Genomic DNA, 24083 nt, shown 5'->3' on the forward strand with positions numbered 1-24083 from the left:
AAATAAAATGTGTGTGAACATTATCAAATGATTTTAATTAGTAAAAGGATGCATTATAAAGGAATTAACACAATTTATACTTTGTGAATCTCTGCAGTTTCTCTGCTGTGCAGGTTTCTTCAGAAGTCAAGTTCACCCAGTTCATTGTCTTGGAAAAGCGCCACAGCTGCCGCCAGATCAACTAAAACATTTGGCTTCATTCACAGTGGAAAGCAAATGTTATATTTATTTGATGCAATTTCAGTGTAAAGCATAAGTATAAATCATTATGAAATATTGTTATGTGTTGTATTTAGTCCATGTGTTTGTAAATATTTCAATGTCTAAATTCTTCATAAAATTTGGTTCCATTCAAGGACCTTGAATGTGGATCTCTTAACATACGGTCATTCTCAGCTTTAAAAGCCTTATAAGCCCTTACAGTAAAGCAGTGTAGTTACATATTCATACACTAGATGGTGTCATGGCTTTATCCTCTGCACCATTTCCCTTGTCCAACCACAAAGGCATTCCTATTAGAACTTCTTATATGACTCTCTATTCATGCAGAAAAGAAGTTAATTATTTCTGTCCAAATATGTTTATATATTAATAAGCCTTGTCTAAATGCATCTGTGCTTGGAATCCAGCTGACATTTTTACTTCTAGGTTTAAGCATAAGAGTCAAAATCTAGACACTGTCAATGAAAATCTAAAATACACCTGTCTCTAACATCATGTAGTGAGTTATTAAAGTCCTGCTATGGTGTGAATGGTTGTTTTCTGTGTGTGTGTGCATGTTTCAGACAATAATGAGCAATGAGTGTGGTGTACATTTTGAAACCTAATTTCTCCGTATCCTGATAGGCCAAATGAGAATTGAGAACAGGCAAAGTGCCGCAGCCACGGCGACACCCCCGGTAACAAACGCCATGATGTCACGATAAAACCACACACAGTCCGGGCAGCATGACTGTGTGCTGCTGGAGAGAGAAAATGGGAAGAGCTTTTGTTAAAGTGAGACAGAAAAGTAGTGAAGTGGAGTTACTGTGTTTGAGAGCTCAGAGGTCAGCTGTGTGCAGTAAAGCTAGATTTATCTTTTCACATCTTCAAGTAAGAGAAATCCACCATCAAGTCATTTCATTTTGTAGGAAAAAAACATAGGAAGCTAATAAATATAACTATAGTAGACTACATCTTGTTTCACCAGCAGGAATAGAGATCCTGCTTGTGTATAGATCTATTCTTAGAGATCTATTCTTACTGGTATAATATGACTACAGCTATATTCCTTTGCTACATTATCATATACAGCTTGTCTTTCAAGGTGGTGGATGTGGAGTTAATAACTCTGAGTTTAATGTTGTAAATATTCTAAATAATTTGATGTGTGGCCCACATGCTGATGTAATCGACAGGGATCCACACTTGGGTTGAATTAGGCGATGTCTATATATGACGTCTTGGTAACTGGTTACATGAAGATGTAAAGTGATTGTGTTCAATAAAGCATGGAAGATTAAATGGATCATTGATTAAGCCTTTTAGCTTACACATCTGCTAATGTGTTGGAATGTGCATTCACTATCATGAGGCAAAGGGAAAACATAGACACAGCCATAAGTTAAAGGATAAGGCTGGCGTTCATCTACATGTTTCTTATTTTCAACTAAAATTGCATGGAAAGACCAAACTCAGCAAGTTTTTTCAAATTTCCTGTCCTGTGGCTCTCAGTCTCACGCAAACGTGTTTCTATTGAAGACATAAATCTTTAACAACAGATCACAAATACAGTTTCATTTTTTTTTTTCTTTTTCAAAAGGCACAGCATTTCTTAAAACAGCTGGGTGCTGTAGTTTTTAGCAAATGTCACTGAAACAGGAGTAAATAGTTTATTTGTTGGGGACTATTTTCAGCTGTGGATTAATACACATTTGGCACTCGTGAGTATTTCAGGCAGCAGGATGGGGTATGTAGAATTTAAAATAAACTACAGTTCATTGTAATGAAGGATCATATCACCCAGTGCAACAATGTGGCTCTTTTATGTGTTTTTTAACAAAGATCTGTGGCACAGAGGAATAAGATAAGGTCTTCTCGTGTCCAGTTTTGGGTAACCTGTGCCAACCGCAGCCTGCGGCCAGATTTCTGTTCTTGGCTGAAATGAGAAACATTTTTTCCCTATTGTGATGTTTGATGTGAAGATTAACTGAAACTTCTGACATGTATCTGCAGGATTTTATGTATTGCAATGCTGCCACATGATTGGCTGATTGAATAATTGCACATATAAGCAGGTGCACATGTGTTCCTAATAAAGCTTGGTGAGTGTATGTTGTTGAGGATTCCTTTGTATTCTGACAAGGTGGAAATCCCTAATCTTTCATTTTATGGGAGGGTACATAAAAAGAACGAGCAGAAGGCAGCTGGGTGTCAGTCACAGAGAGACTCACCTGCATGGCCGGATCGTCTGGATGATGATGACCCCCACACCATTAGCCACCTTGTCTGTGAGGCTCATTGATCCATAAACAAAGGCTCCACTTTGCTGCCAAAGAATACAGAGATCAAAGATCGTTACAGTCACAGCAGCAAAGCACAAAGGAGTGAAATCTATCCATGAAGCCCACACAATTCTTCACAGCATTTTTTCTTTCTGTAAATAAGATGGACAATCGAGCCTTTGTCTGCATTCATCCAGTATTTTCATTCATCTCTTTTCACACAATATGATTGATGAAAGACAGACATGAGAAGAGATGTGACAGCAGTAAAAATTTGCTGGAATTCAAACAACACCAAAACACCCCCGTCCTTTCATTTTTTACAGCTTATAGCTTTCCCAGAGCATCTTCTAACACGACTTTGATCCAGTGGCACGAGAACAAACTGACTGAACCTTACTATTACAGCACATATTAATACAGTTATCAAACTGTAGAAGTTCAGTTAACCCTGCTGTGACGGGACAGCTGATTCTGATTGAGCTGATCCTTGTGATGAGGTTTCTCTTGACCTCATTTGTTTTCAGTGACCACAAAGTGAAAATTACATTTAGTAAAGACAATAATGGGCATCTGAATATTCTCCTGCAGTTTGGCATGTGATTCTGGTATTGGTTCCCTTAAAAGGAGCAACTTTAATTTTTTTCAAAAAGCAATTCCTGGCAGAATAACAAACTGCTGTTGTAACTGTTGACACTATACTGCAGAGTGGACTTGTTACAAGCTTTCACTGTTTAAAAATGTAAAGGATAAAGCTGGCTTAATTCAGTATTATTGTTATTGTAAACAAATCCCATGAAAAGACCAAAACCAACAATATCTCACTCTGTTTCTCAATACTTTTTATACTCTACTCTGTCTTTGGCTCTAAGTCCTGAAGCCAATTTGCTTTACTGAAGACATAAATCTTTAAAAACAGGCCATAAATAAATAGTTTCATTTTTTGTAAAAAGGCTCAGTGATTTCTTAAACCAGCTGAAACAACAGGAGTAAATGGTGCATTTGTTGGGGACTATTTAAAGCCACTGATTAACACACATTTGGTGAGTGAGAATTGCTATAAACAGCAGTGGCACAGTGTATGTAGGTTGGGAGCTTTGCAGGCGTTGATACACAGGCAGTACCTGCGAATTGGATCGGTTCATTGTTGGTATTGTTTTTACGTCAGAATAACAAGAAAAAAATTGAATATGGAAAGTCTTATCCTTTTAAATTCCTCCATGCAACAGCTACAAAGGCGTCAGCTGTTACAGGTTAGTTCCTCTCAGACCTACCGTCTGCTCTCCGATGAGCGTTGCAGTCATGGACAGAGACATGACCAGGATTGTAGCTGAACCGCTTCCCAGCAGCACTGCCACTCCATAGATCCTCTCAGATCCCATCGTCTTGTCCACAAACACCCAGGTGGCAAAGCCGAGCACCAGCAGCAGGCCCAACAAATAGGTAATCTGACAACAAACAAACACATTTCAGTTTTCTTGCAAAGAACTAATTTATCAATCATATAACAGATATTAATTCATAAAATAAGAGTGTTGTTGCTAATATGATAATAGAGTTTATAAAAATGGATGTATCCTATTGAATAAACAGGAACTATCCTCACATCTGCCTTCTTCCCACACAAATGTATATGGAGCACTTCCACAGTAAAACTAATTATTATATAGGATATATATATATATATATATATATATATAAAAAACTTGTCAAGAAAACAAATACAGAAATATAATTTTTTTTTTGTAAAGTAAAAAAAAAAAAAAAGCTCAGTTTGATCATTTACAATTTCCAACATCCACCTTAAAAGCAGGTTTATTTTGTTGTTTTTGGATCAGTTATTCTGGGCACGCAGGTCGACTGGCTGATTCCAGATGGTCAGTCTCCCTCTGGATACACTCACCGCTTTAATCCATTGATGTTACTTCCATAAACTAGAGAAGCATTTATCTGAATGATGTTGCAGATTTTCCTGGTGAAAGCCATGAAAACTGAGAGACTCACACTGATGCCTAAGCACTTGCTGACTGGTTTCATGACCAGAGACCACACAAAGCTGCTGACATAAATCACCAGAGGAATGATGGCAATGAAGTTCTGAGGGGAGAAGCAGGGGAATCAGTATTTCAATTGAAGCATCCCACAAATAGAAGCAACATAATGTCTGAAGTATGTTCAAACAGAAGTGTGAATACAAACAGTGGGCCTTACCTTTGGTAACATCAGTGAGTAGGTGAGGTAAACAGAGATGTAGGTCTGAGACAAGTTGACTATTAGTCTGGTGCACATGTACAGAAAAGCCACCTGGTTCAAAAGCAAGAACAGGAAACACAATCTAAAAGACCATTTAGGTATTTTTTGCAAGTTTAAGCTCCTTAAGCACAAGACAGACATATGATGCTGCATATAATTCAAACACTTTGGTCCACACTGAAATATCAACTATTGGACGGAGACCAAAGCATCACTGTGCCTGAGTAGAGCCTCACAGAGCTGCCAGCATGACTGTAAACCCTCAGTCTTCTTTCACTGAGGATTATAAACATTTTAGGGATTTTGCTTAGAAGACTGATGCTGTCTCACATGACCACTAGAGGTCGCTAAACAAATCAAAAGTAAATGTGAGTCGTAACAGCAGCTTATTACGACCCGGTGTCGGACAGTCTTGATTGAAGATTAGACACAACACAACATGCACAAAGCAATTTAAGCGCACTTTCATCTACACTGCATTAAATTCTAATACTAATATGACTTTGACAAAAAATAGTGCAGACTTCATGTTCACTGTGATGGATTAAACAGCCCTAGTAGGTTCTAAGTGTGTGGTAATGGACTGGGAAACAAAGAATACCAGGATAGCACATTTTTAGAAAACGGACTATATCACACAAAACCACTGATCCATTAAGGTTAAACAGCAATCACCAGCAAACTTTGCCGCCACAGACTTCCCAGTGAGAAAGAGGAAGCAAAAAGGAAGAGAAACTCTCAGAATAAGCAGAAAGTTACGAGTAGGAGTCACCTGATAGAAGGAGGGCTCCTTTAACCACTGGTTCCACTGAAGTACAGGACGAAGCAGAGGTTCCTGTGACGAGGAAGGTGTGATCAGCTGATTCTCTGGCTCTGAGGCTGGGGCAGCCTCTTTTGTACCCACATGGAATATCAGGGAGAATAATGACCCAGTACCCAGCACAATGAGGGCCAGCACCTATGGACAGAGAGAGAGAGAGAGAGAGAGAGAGAGAGAGAGAGAGAGAGAGAGAGAGAGAGAGAGAGAGAGAGAGAGAGAGAGAGAGAGAGAGAGAGAGAGAGAGAGAGAAAGAGAGAGAGAGCGAGAGAGCAAGAGAGCGAGAGAGAGCGAGAGAGAGAGAGCGAGAGAGAGCGAGAGAGAGCGAGAGAGAGAGAGAGAGAAAGAGAGTTTTGGTGAAAATAGTGATTTAACCAAAGTGATTTCATCTGTCTAGCACCTCTCTTCTTACCCTGAACAGAGGGATGTCTTCCTGGCCCAGGTTGCCTGCGATGGCCGGGTTCACATTGTGCTGAGCCTGGAAATGAAAGAGCAGCCAGGCCACAGTGTAGACTGTGATGTTGGCCACCACAGTGAACGCATACCTACGCAAGGAGTAATATGTTGAAAAAGATTTAAATACAGGGCTGTGGTTTTTATAATAGCAATAGCAAAACTCACTGCAGACTAAGGGCTATTTCTGTTTGCTTCCACATTTGAGCTGCTTTGGATAATATGATGAAATCACACAGCAGATCCTGTATTTATTTCCCTTTTCTTTGAAATTTGAGTTCCTCTGTTGTGTTTTAACCAGGAAATAGACATCATTGATTGCTGCTGTTGCAACTGTCTGAGAACAGTGTCGTCCTTCCATTTGGACAGTGCAGTGGAAGAAGTCCTATTACATTTCTAAAGATGGGAGTGAAGCCTGGGTTGTAAAAGAGACTTGATAGGAGACTTGACGGATGTGAAGAGCACAGACAGTGGAAGAAATTATCATATTGTGTATGTGTTCACGTTCAAATGAAAATATTCTGGTCAGAAGATTCAGATGTTATGACTTTCTCTGCCCGCCAACAGGTGATTCTCCTCATCTGCTCTTTTTTAATCACCCATCGAGCTGATCTTTATAATAAGGATTGGGAATTTAAAACGTAGAGCTTTTTTATGTGTTCCTGGATAAGCGAGGCGTCACTTCTTTGCAACAATGCAGTTAAAAGGACCATTGCCTTGTGTGAAGCCTTAGCTTCTCTCCTGCCTGTGTCCGTGGTTGCTCATCTGTCACACTCTCTGTTTAGACACATATTTTTTTGACTTATTATCGGAGGTGCCGGAAAACCGTTCTGGATTTAACCCCTTCTGATGAATCTCTTCTGGGGAGACTAGCGATTTATCCAAAAAGTAGCAAGATTTGTTGCTATGTGCCTTTTTTTGAAAAAAGTCTCTTAATCTAGCAACAAATGCCCTAAGTTGGCAACAACGCAGTAAACACCCCCAACCCCCCCACTCCAACACTCGGCTGGCCGCCCAATGGTGTAATGTCAAGTCTTCGTCACGTGGCACTTGGCTGACCAATGGTGTTATCACTCACTCACTCACTCACTCACTCACTCACTCACTCACTCACTCACTCACTCACTCACTCACTCACTCACTCACTCACACTGTATTTTATAGTTAAACAACTGGAGGTACTTCTGCCATGGTGACGTCACCTCACCTGTACGCAGTGAGCTCCACCTTAGCGCCCTCAGTGGACACCAGCTCTGGGATGAGAGAGAGGTGTGAGATCTGAGTGGCGGCCCAGCCGAACTGGAAGATGATGATGAAGGGAGAGAAGTAAAGGATCTCAGCCCACTGAGGAGTGTTGGCATTACAGGCCAGGCAGGGGTTGAAGATGAAGGGGAAAGACACCAGAACACAAACGGTTCCTGGAAAATAAATAGACATGTTTGAGAAAAGTCACTTTCATAACTGTAGAATATCATTAAAAGTGGATTGTGGTACAACATGGTGAGTTTGGAGAGACTTTGCATGTGTTTTTTTTGTTTTGTTTTTTTTACCAGTGGTGGAAAGTAACTGAGTAAACATATGCAAGTACTGTATAAGAACATTTTTGAAGTACTTGTAACTTACATGAATATTCCAAATTTATACTTTATATCAATGAATATTAATTAATTCAGAGGGAAATATTGTAGCTACTTTTTACTTCACTCACAACTATAGTTACTTTCATTTTACCAACAAAATATAAAATGAACTTATAAAATATTATGCATTATTATAAGGCTCTGCATACCCTCACTTTTGCACAAAATACTAAAACTGTGACCATTTTGCAGAATGTATACTTTTGTTTCTGATGCTTTAAGTATATTTTCCTGATGTTTCTGTACTTTTACTCAAGTAAAATTTTGGATGCAGGACTATTTAGTAATTAGATCCTTAGTAAAGGACCTAAATCCTCAGTAAATGATCTAAATCAAAGCTGGTTCAAAGCACTTAATACTTGCCTATTAAGCCACGAAAACATTCCTGTAGAGACATTTACCATCATATTTCAATTGTGTTCCTTTAACACCAGTAAAGTAACTAAGCACTTTTACCATACAACTTCTACTTGAATATTTCGACTGTTATGCAACTTTATGCATCTGTTGTACTATATTTCAGATGAAAGAAAATCTACCCAGCTAAAGCTTCAACAGATTTCTTAAAATTAGCTCTATTTGGACCAGCAAAGGGCCATATTCATTTCCATTACTTTTAATGTGGATACTGTACTTTGTTTTCAAGGTGAAATTAATTTGAAATTCAGGACATTCATTTGTTTTAGAGTAAAACATATGAGCTTGTTGCAGGACACACCTGCGTTATTTTTCACACTCACCCAAGAGATGCCAGGTTTTTCTCTTGCCATATCCCAGCACACCTGCTGTTCTGTCGGACTCATACCCAACCAGAGGAGTACAGACTCCGTCCGCTATTTGACCAATCAGCAGCAGCACACCTGCATAGGTGCTCTGGAAGCCGAGCACGGAGTGGAAGTAGACCAGCAGGTATGTGAACCACATAGATGCGCACAGGTCGTTTAGGAAATGTCCCACTGCGTAACATAACCGCTGGTAGACTGATAAAGATCGATTAGCAGACACAAACTGCTCCATGACTGATTTGAGTCCTGTGATAAAACTTCCTTTATTCACAATTATAGATCTGCTGTTGTCATATTTACAAATACATGATGCAGTTAGTTACACTAACAGCTGGTGAGCAAAGACTCAGTGCAACTTGGTCTGAGCATCTCCCAAAAAAAAAAAAAAAAAAAAAAAAAAAAACAACTCCCCAATTACAAATCATATTATAAACGCAATGTAATGGATTACGCCAAGCTGGGTCCCCACGCCGGTCAGCTGAAGCGGTTTAGCATATTAGCATTAAGTGGAACAATTTACTGTGCAACAAAAGCTTCTCTGAGCTGTCAGCGCCGCTTCGGAGACGCTGATGATGATCTGTTCTCTCTTGAGGTTATTGTACAGCGCTGCAGTGTGCACGCCTCCCATGCAGTCTACATTAGATGAATAACCACGCCGTGGGTATGAGTGGCTTTATAACTCGTGAGTTGCAACACTGTTACCAAATTCAGCTGGTTCCTCTTTCTGTTCTTCACATGGCGAGTGATTCAAGCAGGGAGCCCACTTCAGTCTCCAAAACATGTTTCCCCTCCTGCATCACTGAACATGAATTCTGTTTGTAGGTTTTTTTGAAACGTGAATTTCATTTAAAAAATAAATAAATAAATAAATAAAAAGCTGATCACCTTACATGCATGCCAAGTGTCTCTCCATCAAATTAGCGACTACTTTGTTTCAGTGAATCTTGTATAAATTTACACTGAACTGACATTCATTCAGAAATGTATTCACATCAACTGCTCTCTGATGTCAAGTATTTGCCCCCAGTAATTCATTACTATGGATTTTGTGCATTTGCAGTGTTGTTTTAGTGGAAAACAACCGAAGCTTCCCTTTACTGGTTCATGACACACACTGTAGGTTCACATGGTCATCATTCACATCATATACTGGTGACATACTGGCCAGTCAGTCTTGTGCAACAGGTAAATCTAAACTTAAACTAAAGGACCTGATGATTCATAATAGTAAAGTGGTTCAAGTGGGTCTTTAAAGGAGCAGTCCACCGATTTTACACATCAGGTTTAGTTCACTCATACACAGTAGTATTAAGCCAATGAAAACAGCTGTATAATGTGCTCTTTAGCTCTAGAAGAAGCTGTATGAAGTTTGAAAAATAACCCTGAGATAAGCAGGGTCATCTCTGCTTGGGTTTGAGACTTCAAACTTTTTAAAAAGGACCCTGTCTCACAAATTGAGTGCATGGCATTTGGAAGAAGTGTACTTTTAAGAGGCAGTAAAAGGTCAAATGAAAGATTCAGTTGAATTATGGTAAATATAGGATCCCAGTTTGACCCACAGGCTACTATGGACTAAAGTTGCACCACATGTGACATCCACTGGAAGCAGTGCATCTGTTAATTGAGAAACCACATTTATAATATAGTTCAGAGTTGTTCTGTTGCCATTTTTTATGCTTCTCATGCACAAATGCAGCAGTTCATTTAGACGTAGAAACAGCTGTTGTCGTTGCCCTGTATTTGTTTACTTTGTCTAAGGATGTCATGACTATAAAATAATATGCGGCTCTGCAACTTGATTATGACTGCTGGTCAACGTAGTATTTTTTAAGCCACACAAACATGTAAATGAGAACAATTATATTGTGAATTCATCTGCATTAAAACACAGTAATGGTGATGACAGAGAGCAGAAGTGGACTGACTCATGCACGGGCATCCGACTCCTCTCACTGACAAGTAGCTACGCCAGAATACCAACCAGGCGGAGTGGGCAGAGCCCCCACACTCCCAGGGGCACCAAAACCGCAGGTTCACCACAGTAAACATATTACTTGGACTTACATAACTTAATTAATTACAAATTTGTTTGGAATTTGCACCATAAAGTACAATATAAACTCTGACCTACATCCCCCATCTTGTGTCCCTGGTCTTGTAGATGGACTCTGTCAAAAACCTACTTTAAAGACCATCATTTTGTTTTTTTATTGTGGTTGTTTGTTGTAGTGTTTCATCAAACTGCTTTTAACTTTTCCTGTGTTAATTGTTTGACAGAGAAAACTTCAGTATGTATAATTCCATCATGTGATTAAACTGTTAAAAGTCAGAAAAAAGAGGGAAAATGAAGCAGGAGTATTCAAATTGCTGACAAGAACTAGCAAATATTCATGTGAAAGAAAAACGCTCTGGTCACGGAGCCAGTGGACACTCTGGCTGCAGACTGTCTCCAGCAGCTGCGATGGATAATGCACAGTAGCCGGATACTATGGGCATTAGCCATTAAAGTCAGGGTATGTTGGCTCCTGCTGCTTGGATTTTAGCTGTTCTTTTCTTTCATCCGTTTCTTGTGAGCCTGCCAATAAAATATTTAAAAAAAATAAAATAAAAAAATAAAAAAATCACTGGAGTGCTCCTTTAAATAACACAGGGCCATAAAAGTTGCAATCTCTGATGACCTACAAGCTTAAGGGGAGATTTAAACAGGCTGCGCCTGAACACAGAGCAAAAAGCCATCAGAGCAGGACACATAAAATAAACCATCAAAGAGATACATGAAACTACAGTTGTTTGCAGCAGCAAGGAGCTAAAAAAAAAAAAAAAAAAAAAGAATATCGTTATTCCAATCCTGTGCATGTTGAATTTGGGAAGAATTTTTTCTTTCCAGGCTGAGAAATACTGGCCCACTCATTTCACAGACATGATGTACCTTATAAACAAGTAAACCTCAATGAGCTGCATGTCTGTTTGTGACCTCCTGACAAAACGAAACAATAGTTCAAAAAGATTTGGGTTGTTGTCTGTTAGATCTCTAAGCTACACACATGCACCCACCCACCCACACACACACACACAGTCCTGATCTCTCGCTAAACCGAAAATACCACCACTGTACAGATATGTTGATTGTCACAGCAGAAGGTCGAGGAAAAAGGGATGTACAGTATACTGCTTATGAGTGATAATAAGGGATGTGTACAGTGATAACATATCTTCACTTACAAAAACCTCCAGAGTTTACACACACACACACACACACACACACACACACACACACACACACACACACACACACACACACACACACACACACACACACACACACACACACACACACACACACACACACACACACACACACACACACACACACAAAGAGAGAGAGTAATCCAGTGAGCATTTGGGACAGATTAGATAAAATGTCATAGCGGGACACTCACATGAGCTTTAAACATTTTACTTAGAAAGGCACAAACTATGATTTCCTGGTAAATTATTTTGATGTAAGAAATAAAAATCGAAAGACATATCTTTTTTTTTTTCATGTAAATCGACAACATTTTTTCGGCCATAACTCAGATACAAGCATTGTAAAGGACTCTTCCTAGATCAGTCTTTATTAAGTTGTTTTCTTAATTGTTAATTTCAAACCTAAAGTTTTCCACTGTAATTTTCTTTTTTTTTTTTCCAAAAGTGCAATAATAATAATAAGAGAGCTTAATATCTGTTTCTCTCAATCTTCCACAGTACCTGAGGCCAGTGACTGTGCTACAAAGTCCATGTTGACAGACAAAAAGAAAGCCAGAGCGAGGAAAAGAACTGAACTCCAGAACACTACAACATAAAAATAAGTTTTCAATGCAGGGATTTGACTTTGAAAACCGAGGATTCAATTACAAAAAAAAAAAAAAAAAAAAAAAAAAAGAAAAAGAAAAATACATAAAAATCCTCCAAATTCTGTTTTATAGATGAAATGCTTCCTGTGTCTCTCAGATTTAACATCAGCATAGTTCACCTTTTCCTCTTTACCTTGATCCCAAAACACACACCAAAGGAAGAAAAAAAAAAAGAAAAAAAGAAAAAGAAAAAACAATTTCCTAAGGAGCAGATTTCTTTCACTCGAACCACTTGAGTGGTTCCCCTGATCAACAGCTGACTGTTGGAACAATACACGTTCTTTATGGAATCTAGAATACAACAACTGTTTCAAACAGTATCTTTTTTCATATTCACGCCACGGTATTCGAGTTTCATTGTTACAGCTTTTTTTACTTTTTCTCAAGCCCCCCGTTGTAATGCAGGTATGTTTATTTTTCGTAGATAAAGGAATCAGAGTCTGTTGTGGAGTCAGTAGGACTGCAACATTCCTTTACCTCGCCAGTAGCCAGGGAGCACTGAGAACGAGAAAGAGAGAGCGCGAGGGTGGGAGGTACAGAGTGACAGGGGGAGTAAGGTGAGAGGGGTAAAGAGGTGAGGGGGAAGCTGGAAAGAGATAAGGGGCAGGGGGTCTGTGTAGTTGCTTCCATTTAAAACTTGACAGTGACCACAATGTTTCAAGTTCTCTCCGTTCTCTTCTTTCACTTGTGCCTCTGGAGGGCTTTCCTCTTTCTCCTTTTGAAGAAACAACAGCACCTGCAGGAAAACAAAAGAACACTTCATTTAAAAAAGAGACATTAAAAGACAAACATATACAAATGAGATACTGATCTTACATGACAGTGGTTAGAGGAATAATTCCACATAGTTGTGAAGGGGGTCAAGTTAACTTAGCTTAGAATAAAGACTGGGCAAACAGCTCGTCCCCAGTCAAGACATGGTCTGACACAAAACATAACTACAAATAGTCCAACACTTTGTTCTTTGTATGGACTCAAGATACAACTTTAAGTGGTGGTAGGTGCATTTTTTGTTTTTTACTTTAATTTTTTACCCGTGCCACTAGCCCTTATGCTAAGCTAAGCTAAGCTAGTTGCCTGTTGGCTGTAGCTTCATATTTAGTGAACAAGTGAGCATTTTCCAAAATTAGCATATTCCTTTAACGCACTTCTAGTCAAGGTTGAGTTCAAATAACGGCTTACATTTTGAATTCAGTTCCAGGCTGGTAAAACAGCTGGATCTGTAGGCTCTGACACTAACGGCTCGCTGGTCAAACTGGTGGGCCTCTCATTTTTAGGTGGCACTGACTGCCGCTGTCATTGGTTGAAAAGACAATGTCGACTATATCACGAGTGGACTGTGTGTTTTTGTAGACTAACACTGGCCAAAAGAGTGGCGACTCTTCTTTAGAGAAAGGATCTAGCTGGTCTCGTCAATTTCACAAGAATCTCCCAATTAAACCTTTACGTGCGTCATATCAATATTTTAGGCCTAAGCTTCGAAGCCTCCTACGTTTACAGCAAATACATTATTCTTTTGTGTCAAATACATTTCATATCTAATTTTATTTTTCATAATTGTAGTGTTTCTTCCTTCTTACCTAATTAAAAAGGTGATTAAAGATCATTAAGTTTTAGATACTTTCAAATATCAAAGACTAATGAGATTCAATTCGAATTGTTTTCCATTCAAAACTGATTTTGGATCCAATAAAGCTAGCGGCACTGGTAAAGACAGCCAGATGTTTTCTGTGTATCTGACAGCTGTTTCGTACTTGGTTTCGTCAGCCACTTCAACCTCAGTGGGAGCAGTGATGGGAGCGTTGGAGTGTCCGGCCGTGGGATCATCAGTGTTAAGCTCGCCATTCGTTGAGCTCATCACCTATATGAACACAAAAGGACACCAGACTGCTCACACACAACACAAACACGCTTTAAGCCACTGACTGCAGGGTGGAGACGAACATTCACATAAAAATATGTAACCTTGATTATCTTCATCTATCAGCCCTCTCAGACAAGGACAGCAGCTGAAGGTGTAACCTGAAATGCCCCAACTATAGCAACTTCATAGAAGTTTAAAGGATAGGACCACATTTTTTCATGTCCATCTTAAAATAAAAGTCAGGTGCCAAAAATGGACACTGAAACAAGTTTTGCTTTCTGCAATCATTCCTCCTGTTTATATTGGCCGTTAGAAAACCCTTTTATAATGTGCTGTCAGTGAAAAAGCTTGGGGGACATAATGTATAGTCCTTAAACACTGGAAAAATACATTCTGAAGTGAGTTTCTTTCAAGAAGCTCCCTCTTTGTATTACAGTCGCTCCAGTGCAACTCAGCACGGACACACTGTCTGTGGAAACGCAAAGAGGAATTTCAAAAAAGGACAAAAAAGGACTGAAACTTTGTAAGATTAACCAACTCTGACAGTTGAAAGCTTAGACTAACTTCAGATGAACTTTGGAGAACATAGTTGGAGAACTGTGAATTTTGCCCCCATTAGTAGTGCATTATAACAGTAATGATAACAGCAAACAAATCTGTTTCAACATACTTGCGAGTATGTAAATACCATTTAAGAGACTTGAAAAAAAGGGAACCTATCCTTTAAAAACTGCAATTTTCTTACCCTACACTAGGTGGCATATTTGTGCCACATTTACTATGGAGGCCACCGATTTCTGGTGCTACAGAAATGGCCTTCTAACATAATTTACATAAGGATAATATCAAGAAGATTTCACTTTACAGTTGAGATTACTTACTATTTTTACTAATGTGGAATCTGATAAAAACAAAGATCAACTGGTCATTCTATTGGTTTTTCTTTGTTTTTTTATGATACAAAAATCTGTATTTCATGGGGTTTGCATGACAGTTGCTGCTGGATGTCATCTTTGCATGGCCCTTCCTATGAGCAGCCTACAGCAGATTAGGTGAATGAGAGCAAACAGAACAGGCGGCGCACTGACACACTGGGATTCAGACAGTCTAATGCAGACACGCAGAGTCGAGAGAGAGCACCTGACAGGACAGGCAGTGTGAAGTCGGTGGGGGGGGGGGGGTCAGACACATACAAAACTATATGGCTTCATGCATTAGCCATCTGAGCAGCAGCAGTCGCAGCAGCAGCAGTACCTGAACAGAGCCCCCCAGCCGCTCAGCTGTGAGGTGCGACCCCAGAGTCTCCTTATTGGTCACGGGAGTGGGCTGAGACTCACTTCCTTTGGGCTCAGGCGACTTGACGCAAAGAGCAAAAAGGGTGGAGGCAGGTGGTGGTGAAGTGGTGAGAAGGAGGACGGTGAGGGGAAAGAGAGTTGTGGGGTGAGGGGTCAGGGGTGAGAGTGAGATAATGTGGTGGGAGGGGGTGAGGGTAGAGGTGTGGAGGAAGGAGGGACAAAGGGGAAGGGGAGTGAATAAAATAAAAAATAAAAAAAGAAACAAAAACGAAAAAAATTATAGAAGACATCTCCCAAGCAGAAGCAGGCTTGTTAAGACAAACTATGTTAATAGAGGAGTAGAGGGAAGCAAAAATTTATGTGAAGCACAGATCAACACACTAATAAAGTCATGCAGGAGTAAAGGAAAACAGCCTTGATCACCTCAGCTAGCACTGCATATTGAATACAACACAGACAATTATCTATGATACCAGGTATTTGCATAAAATAGAGGCTTTGTGATCAATAATGGAATCCTGTTTTACTTCAAGTCTTAAGTACTTTTTTTTTTTTTTTTTTTCAGAAATAAAAACGCACACCTTTTGTCCTAACTCCAACAAATATAACCTGTCACTGCAGATATTTCTTTTATTTGATATGGCGGACTGTTTTAACCGGGATGTTACAGGTTTTTACAGTCAATGAGCAATAATCATGGTACAGAGGTTAAGTTTCAAAAGGTGGCAAGTTTTTACCAAGCCAATCACGATAAATGCAGAGCCATAAAAAGAGGCTAGAGTCCATGGTAATAAGTCAATCATAAAATCTAATGCACTCCATGTATGGCTTAACGGGAAACAGTGACTCAGCATGACTTGTACCATGATTTCTGTTTATCAGAATAATTTCATTGTTGTTTTTATATAATAAAACTCTTGAATTATTACCCTCTTAAAAGTAACAACACAAGGCTCGGATAGCATGCCAATAAGAAGAAATTAAAAAAAAACAAAAAATAAAAACAACTCTTCACTTTGTCACACACTAAGCATGTACCTCGTCATTACTGGTATGAAAAATGCAATTTGCATTTTCAACTCATGCATGCAATGACTGGAGCTTAGAGTGGCAAGGTGTTAAAACGGTGCTTCGTTTCACAGCTGGAGCAGCAGATCTGCCTGATGACTGCATGTTGGTTAATGTACTACTATAGCATCAATTTTAGGCTTAGTCTTATTATCTGACAAAGTCTTTGAGGAAAGATGATGCCACTGCCAAGCAGTCAGACTGTAGAGAGGAACAGGAATGAAGGAGCAGTGGAACTGAGCAGCAGGTATTTTCTCCAGGTAGTTGCTTACAGTTGGACACAATAAGTGTAGCCTGGCAGGCGAACTTGAATGGCAGGGTAGATTGGTTGGCTGGTCGGTCAGTCAGAAGATAGGCTGGTGGATGGGTGTGGTGTTTGTTGTGTTTTAATGTTGATGACCTCACCTGGTTTTTGGTCTGCTGTTGTGCTTTGTCTCTGCTGCTGGGCTGCAGGGGTGTGTCACTGGGGATAGGGCCTATCGGTGTGGGCTGAAACAAAAGGAAAACAACTGTGTTGTCAAAACAAAGACAATTAAAGAAATAGAATATGGACAAAAAACTACAGTGTTAAATTCCAAGAAAATATTTAGATAAGCCAGTTTGCAAAAAGAATGGGTTTGGATCTAATGACAAATGACAGCGATGACAGTGAGAGTGATAAAACTTCATAAAACTACAAGATCTGATGGTTCAATCAAAGAGTTTCAGAGGGAAAGGAGGGGGAGGACAAGTGGATTCAGTAAGAGGCACTCACAAGTGATTTGCCGACCCAGTCATACTCATAGTCAAAGACATAGCCATTCCTATCGAACAGATCAGTGAAGAGCTTCCTCAAGTAGTCGTAATCAGGCTTCTCAAAGAAGTCCAACCTCCTCACATAGCGCAGGTAGGTGGCCATCTCTTCTGTAACCAAAGAGAATATATTGTCAAATGAGAACATTCAACAAAAGAAGAACTTCAGTAACTGTAAATATAGGAAACCAGCTGGTTCCACTGACCAGGGAAGCTTTCACAAAGCACTTCAATTGGTGTCGCTCGTTTGGTGTCCCCAATTTTCTGATACCTCTCCTTCAAAGTGTCAGCCTAGAAGGAAAAGAAATATACATATTACACTCAAATTTTCAGATAATACATAGCTACAGGTGGTGTAAATGAATGGGTGTCATATTCAAATGAATCTTATATTGAGTACTTGAGTTGCACACAGATGCAAATCCTTTCGTTAATCATTCTGAATTCTTGAGTCACAATTACACAGATATGTACCTCACTGGAGCCTTGTGTTGGTGAAAACCAGCTTTGTAATTACATTGCAAGACCAATTTTGCCAAAAGCTTCGGTGGTGACTAAAACAAGGACCTTTAGCGTACATGCTTTTTAAAGCTATTTAATTGGTGGTACTTTGCACAAAAATCCCCAATGTTTTCTCATCAGTGGATACTGGGGTCAGTTCATATCCATCATGTCATCTGAAGGGTCTTTCATCTTTCTCAGGATGATTCTTGTATTACGACAGGGAGTATTATCTTGTGGAAAGTCTCCTTTGAAGTACAACCTCCTTGGGAACACATGATGGCTGTGAATAGCTATTCTTGTGTGTTTCAGAAGTGAGGCATCAAAGTGTCAAGCAACAGGCATTAACAGACCCACTGTATGCCGGGGGCAGGCCCTTAAAATGTCACCCTAAGTGTTATGTACAAATGTATCACCACAGTATGTTGTCTTGTTTTGTTTAGAGTGAAATTACTATTATCAACTTCAAACTTGGATTCATTAGACCAGACATAACTTTCTTCCACTTGTCAACTCTTCAGTACTGTTCTACACCTATAAAGAATAAGAGTAAGAGGTGCCCTTCAGGGTTTTATCAATATCTGGTCACTATACTCCTATACTCCTGTATTTTGATGCTAACTGTCATGTTGTGTGTTGGTGAGAACTCGTTTTGGCCTGAGCCACTCAACATCCCCCACATTCATACATCTCTCACATGAATCTACCAAAAGCTTCCTCCCACATAGCAAATGTTCAGAATGAGGTGTCGTGTCCTCTTGTCAATTCTATGTACATCTTTGATATTGATAGCTTAAAAAAAAAAAAAAAAGACTAGCAACTCTGCAGCCTGCTATATCCTACCCTTTAAGTTATTTCTCAGCAAACTGTTCAAATGCAGAGGAAGTTAATTTTTTTTGTAGCATCTGGCTGTTTATGTAGCAACACATTTGCAAACGAAGAGGGGGGCCTGCTTCTTCAGGGGATGAGTGTTTGTATCTCTAGTAGCCATGTGTATAAATTTGATTGTCAACACCCGTAGTGGATGTCATTTTTAAAAGAGAAATAACAAGTGTGGCCTTGATGTACAAAAACTGATGACAAATTACTTTGTCACCTTTAAAGTATTACTGCTGGAATAATAATTTTAACATTGCGTAACATGTTATCTTCCACTACTCTCTGTTCTTGTCTCTCCTGTTTATGGGGTCATGACAGCTCATCAGTACTTCTCTTTACTGTAAATTTGTAATCAAACCCAGTTTTAAGTGTTTAAAACTCTGTGGGTGCCTGCAAGGACCAGTTGTTCCCTTCACTACCATCAGCTGTTCTAACACAAGCAGAGGGAAGTTAGGAAACATATTTCATGATCTTTCATAAGCAAGCAAGATCAGAAATTTGTTATATAATGTAAATACATTGATATTATAACATCATGCTGTTTGTTGGCATTTGACTGCTGTAAGTGGGATAACAACAACACTCCAAAAGGTAATCAAAATAACTCCAAAGACTCCACGGTGTCCGGATAAAGACAATTGACTACTAGAGGAGAAGAACTGCTCACCTTCACGTTGTCTGTCATTTGTATGTTGTACACCTCAATATTGTGCATAATCACTACAGATGATATCAAGTTTTGTTTGATGCAACAGCAGCAAATTACAAAAAAGGACTAAATGTTTTCTGTGCGTGGCTGAGACTAGGGGTGCTCCTTAGTTCTTAGCTTTAGGTGCAAAAAACAGACACATCAATGAGGAGACCTTGAAATGTCCCCAGTGTGAGGACAGTGTCGTAAACACACTGTGGATAATAGATATGAAAAGAGATACTGTACTTAGGAGTGCAGCAAGAACAGGTACATCTCTATGCTAAGCATTAGGAGGATAACCGCATTCTGATGTAAATCAGTATGTGCCAGCATTTGGATGATGTCAAACAATACACTACAGTACCTTTAGGCCCTGCCACGGGAGGCTACCGCGGAGGAAGTACATAAACATGTGACCCAGCGCCTCCAAATCATCCCTTCTGCTTTGCTCTGAAATTAATAAAAACAAGATGGGAAATTAGGTTACCTGTGAAAAACAAATTAATTTTATAACCAGCTGACAATGAAAACAGCTGGGCAAAAGGAAATACAGCATAAACGCACAATTATCTGAGAGTTAAAATTCACTATGTACAGTGTAAAAGGCCACGATTAAGCCAAAGAGCAGGGGTGGCCAAATCATGTACCATGGAGAACCAACAGTCTGCAGGCTTTCATTCCAACCAAACTCTCCACTCGCTTACTAACAATCCTTCAAGTTGAAGGGATAACACTAATGAGTGAAACCACCTCGTGAGGTGATTGGTTGGATCTACATCGTGCAGATTGTTGACATGTGGTTGGCCACCCCTACCATAGACGAAAAACAGCAAAGTGAATAAAGAGGAGATGCTCCAAAATACCTTAGAAATGAAGCTATACGTCAGAGAATCCTAACAATTGATGAAAGACAGATAAAATTTTACAGCAAACCCAAAATTACACTGCTGATCTTAAATACCTTAGCTACAATAACTTGCAATGGTTTAACAAATAACTAAACCGGCTTTATGGTGTTTGTTTATAATGCTGTGAACAGGGCGGTGATGTATTGGTAAAAAGAACAGAACATCGCCACTAAACAGAATGTAAATGTGAGCAACGTTTGTCTATGCAAATTTAAAGGGCTTCCTGGGACATCCATACCTTTTCCCAGGTGTGTGTTAATGCTCATGTAGCGTGCCGTCCCAGTCAGACTCTTGTGCTCCCTGTAGGGGATGTGTTTTTTGGTCTCGGGGTCTATGTACTCTTTGGCCAGACCAAAGTCAATGATGTGGATGGTGTGCTGCCTCTTGCTTCCTGGCCGCCCAACCAGGAAGTTCTCTGGCTTCACATCTCTGTATATCAGACTCTTGGTGTGGACATATTCCATCCGTGTTATCTGACAATAAACAGATCAAGATTAGTCTATGGGAACTTCAGTCACTCAGTTATCAAGGCAGTTTTCAAACAACAGGGAATTAAAAATAAGATAACTCAGCAATGTTTTACCTGAGGTTACAATAAACACAGACAAAATAAACGAGAGCTTTATTACATTACTACTTGCTTATCACCTATTATTGTCTATTGCTGTTCTTTGGTTTGCACATTTGTTAATTTTTGTGAAGTTTTCTCCTTGCTTTGCAAATAGCACCAACGCATTCTCTCCACTATAGAAAATGTACTGCATTTTCTGTAATGCTTAAAATCACTGATGCTAGCTTATCTAACTGTAATGTTCCCGTCACCCTCTTCCAAGCCTTACCAGCTGTATGGCTATCATGAGGACGGTCTTGAGGGAGAAGGTGCGGTCACAGAGGTCAAACAGGTCCTCTAGACTGGGTCCGAGCAGCTCCAGCACCATGGCATTGTATTTCCCGCAAGGACCAAAGTAGTACACCTGAGGGATTCCCTCTGTAGAGACATACATACATACACACACACACACACACACACACACACACACACACACACACACACACACACACACACACACACACACACACACACACACACACACACACACACACACACACACACATACACATACACATACAATAACAGTTAGTGGACTTGTAAAATCTACCTACAATTATAGATACTGTACAACTGCTGTAATGTATACTATTATTCCACTTGCCTTACAATGAGTTTTTAAAGTCAACATGTGTATAAAATAGCTACCCTTTGAAACTTCAGCATCAGAAACCAATAAGCCAGAGGTGCTCTTAGGGTCACTTTATATGCAAACAAGGGAGCAGAGGTTTATAAAAATGTAAACACACCAATATTTGTGATTTATTTTCTATTTGAAAACCTGAGTGTACAACACTTAAGTGTTTTACTATAAACTTGATATCATAGCATGAATAACCTACTGCAGTCATTCATACTTGGTTATGTAAAAATGTGGTCACTGCAGTGTTTTGCAACTTTTTGTTGCAGAAGCTCCATTTCCTTCTGTGTTGTCTCCGCATCACATGAACCAAACATGATCCCCATTTTGTAATTAGCTTAAAACCTGGTGCAGAAACACCACAAGTCATGTGAAAGGTTCCTCATTGGCTGAACTGAATCATCACTCTGGTGTGTTGATAAGAAATGCAGTGTGGGAGGAGACTCTTCACTCACACTGCAGTAGTTATGACAAATGGCATTTCAGTTAGCTTCCTTTAACAGGTTCGTCAGACACGGGCGTGGTTGTGTGTTTGACTTCTGAAGAATGTGAATGGATCAACCCAGCAGGATGTACTATCTTCAGAAAGACAGGTGACAAATGAAAGGACCAAACCAACATAAAGTGTCTTAGTAAGGAGTTGGGCCACCATGTGTCGCCAGAATTGGGTTTGGAATCAAGAACCGGTTCCAGTTACCAGCCACTTCCAGGGCTAATCTGTGACTCTGCGCCTGGCAAAAGTTAGACTGAAATACAACTATTTATTACATTTGAGAAGCGCCAACAGGCAACTGTGTTTATAAACTGCAGCTCGAAAGAGATAACGCGACGTGTGGAGATGCATCCATGCGCACGGAGATGCATCCATATGCATGCGCACCAAGTAAAAGTCACACCTGTATGGCAAAAGCTAAGTCAAGTGGGACTGTGTGGCAAAAACCTGTGTAGGCCTACATTTTTTTTCTTTCCCCACACAGAAAATTGAGCAGGATTTGTTAAGGGAATAGATAAAGAATTGGACAGATGAGCAGAATCCATAATGGCACTGGTATAAATAAAAAAATTTGTATCAATTCCCATCTCTAGAACAACTTCAATCCTACATGTCTTTGGAACGCCACTTGAGAGATGGAAAGCCATTCTTCCACAAGATATTCCCTCATTTGGTGTTTTGATGATGGTGGTGGAGAGCACTGTCTAGCAGATCAGTTCAAAATCTCCCACATACGTTCAATTGGATTGAGATCTTTTGACTGCAAAGGCCATAGCATATGAATATATAATATATGCATATGCATATGATATTATTATATTGTTGTATATAAAAAATTGCTTTCTTACAACAAAAGAAGTCTGAGTCTAATATATTCGTATTTCATCTCACTGGGAAAACAAAACAAGAAAAAAAAAAACTAATGCTACGTAGACAAATCCCAGACTCTTTTATCTGGCATTTTTGTCAGCTCACCCCTACTGAAATTTCAGAGGTATTGGACTCGTTTGTCTGAGCATGCATTCATGTCAGATCCACTGACAGAAGATTTGTAGCCTATAACTTGTGACACAATCAAAACAAAAATGGAAAACCTTCTGGCTCAGTCCCCAGGCTCACAGAGTTCTGGGTCAGACTGTCCTGAGTTGGTTCTCTCCCCAGGCAGCCATCCCGTGACCTTTGAACCATTCTGTGCTGCCAAAGGCGTAGTTATCCACAAGCCAGCCATATCCCTGAAACCCCACTAACCATAAGATACCACATCAGTGCTGCATCCACAACAGGCGTAGCATGTGGTGTGTGAGCTGAGAGAAAAAGACACAATACAGTATCAATCTGAGGGATTAAAATACAAATTAAAAAAGGAGAAGAGATTAAGAGAATGGGGAAGCACATTCACACTTGTATGCAAGAAAATAAATAAATGTGAAATGGAGATAAAGGAGTTTTGTGAATAGGCATAGCTCTGTGTGCACAAGTACCCTGTTTGGTTTGTGTGTGTATGTCAGCTGCAAACCAACGGGTGGAGAGGTTATAGTCGGATTTTCCTGATCACCCCTAAAAGTCAGTCCAACAAGACACACTGCGCATGCATGCTCACAAACACACACACCTGTCTGCACTTTAGTGTCTATGATTTTCCTGGTAATGATGCCCATGACAGATGAGGCAGTGACAAGAGATCACTGGAGGCTGACTCATCAAAGCTTGGCCCAAATCTAGAGGGCATTCAAAGCATAGTCATCACAAAAGGAAAGCAGTGTGTATTATAATCTGCTGGTGGATGTGAGTAAAGATTGGTGCTTACAGCAGCTGTAAGCACCAATCTAGAAATGGCTGGTGGAATAAAAGCTCAGAGCACATTTTGGTATGATTTCTTTAATATATACTGTGACATAACTTGCCAACAATAGTTGGCAAAAAAGGATTTGAGAGAATTTCTGTCACTGTCACTAACTCAACCATAACAAAGGACACAGTGAGCACTTCAAAAGAATGAATGATAAAGAATGACT

General features: G+C 39.7%; 2 protein-coding genes across 7 annotated transcripts in view; both read right to left on the minus strand.

Annotated features, from left to right (window-relative positions):
• Positions 1-8: 8 nt before the first annotated feature.
• On the minus strand, positions 9-8719 carry mfsd12b (major facilitator superfamily domain containing 12b). 2 transcript variants are annotated; one of them, XM_056378013.1, is made up of 9 exons: positions 8387-8719; positions 7214-7424; positions 5966-6098; positions 5509-5694; positions 4695-4787; positions 4488-4580; positions 3758-3931; positions 2433-2527; positions 9-962 (listed from the first exon to the last, which is right to left on the minus strand). In XM_056378013.1, exons 1-9 carry the CDS (start codon positions 8661-8663, stop codon positions 824-826), a joined length of 1401 nt encoding a protein of 466 aa, XP_056233988.1. In that variant the 5' UTR covers positions 8664-8719; the 3' UTR covers positions 9-823. The 2 variants fall into 2 exon arrangements, 1 of the variants encoding a protein (XP_056233988.1); XR_008828009.1 differs by having other exon boundaries at positions 920-962; positions 4387-4580.
• Positions 8720-11872: 3153 nt separating this feature from the next.
• csnk1g2b (casein kinase 1, gamma 2b) overlaps positions 11873-24083 on the minus strand; it is a 36346-nt gene continuing 24135 nt past the window's right edge. For 2 of the 5 annotated variants that reach the window (XM_056378014.1, XM_056378015.1), the window contains exons 4-12: positions 21165-21313; positions 20564-20798; positions 19782-19867; positions 17553-17637; positions 17309-17457; positions 16960-17043; positions 15446-15547; positions 14082-14188; positions 11873-13063 (exon numbers count right to left, since the gene is read on the minus strand). In XM_056378014.1, coding sequence (XP_056233989.1) covers positions 13009-13063; positions 14082-14188; positions 15446-15547; positions 16960-17043; positions 17309-17457; positions 17553-17637; positions 19782-19867; positions 20564-20798; positions 21165-21313 — 1052 coding nt within the window. In that variant the 3' untranslated portion in view covers positions 11873-13008. The remainder of the gene's footprint in view (positions 13064-14081; positions 14189-15445; positions 15548-16959; positions 17044-17308; positions 17458-17552; positions 17638-19781; positions 19868-20563; positions 20799-21164; positions 21314-24083) is intronic. The other 3 variants (XM_056378016.1, XM_056378018.1, XM_056378017.1) reach the window with 3 other exon arrangements.

This window comes from Seriola aureovittata, chromosome 6 (assembly GCF_021018895.1).
Source record: "Seriola aureovittata isolate HTS-2021-v1 ecotype China chromosome 6, ASM2101889v1, whole genome shotgun sequence".
NCBI lineage: Eukaryota > Metazoa > Chordata > Actinopteri > Carangiformes > Carangidae > Seriola > Seriola aureovittata.

Excerpts from the sequence above, each read along its gene's own strand:
- mfsd12b (XM_056378013.1), bottom strand. The coding sequence starts at position 8,663 with ATGGAGCAGTTTGTGTCTGCTAATCGATCTTTATCAGTCTACCAGCGG. Across the intron at positions 4,788-5,508 it reads AGGAGCCCTCCTTCTATCAG|GTGGCTTTTCTGTACATGTG; the intron begins GTGACTCCTACT and ends CTTTTGAACCAG. Across the intron at positions 963-2,432 it reads CAGACGATCCGGCCATGCAG|CAGCACACAGTCATGCTGCC; the intron begins GTGAGTCTCTCT and ends TTCTCTCTCCAG.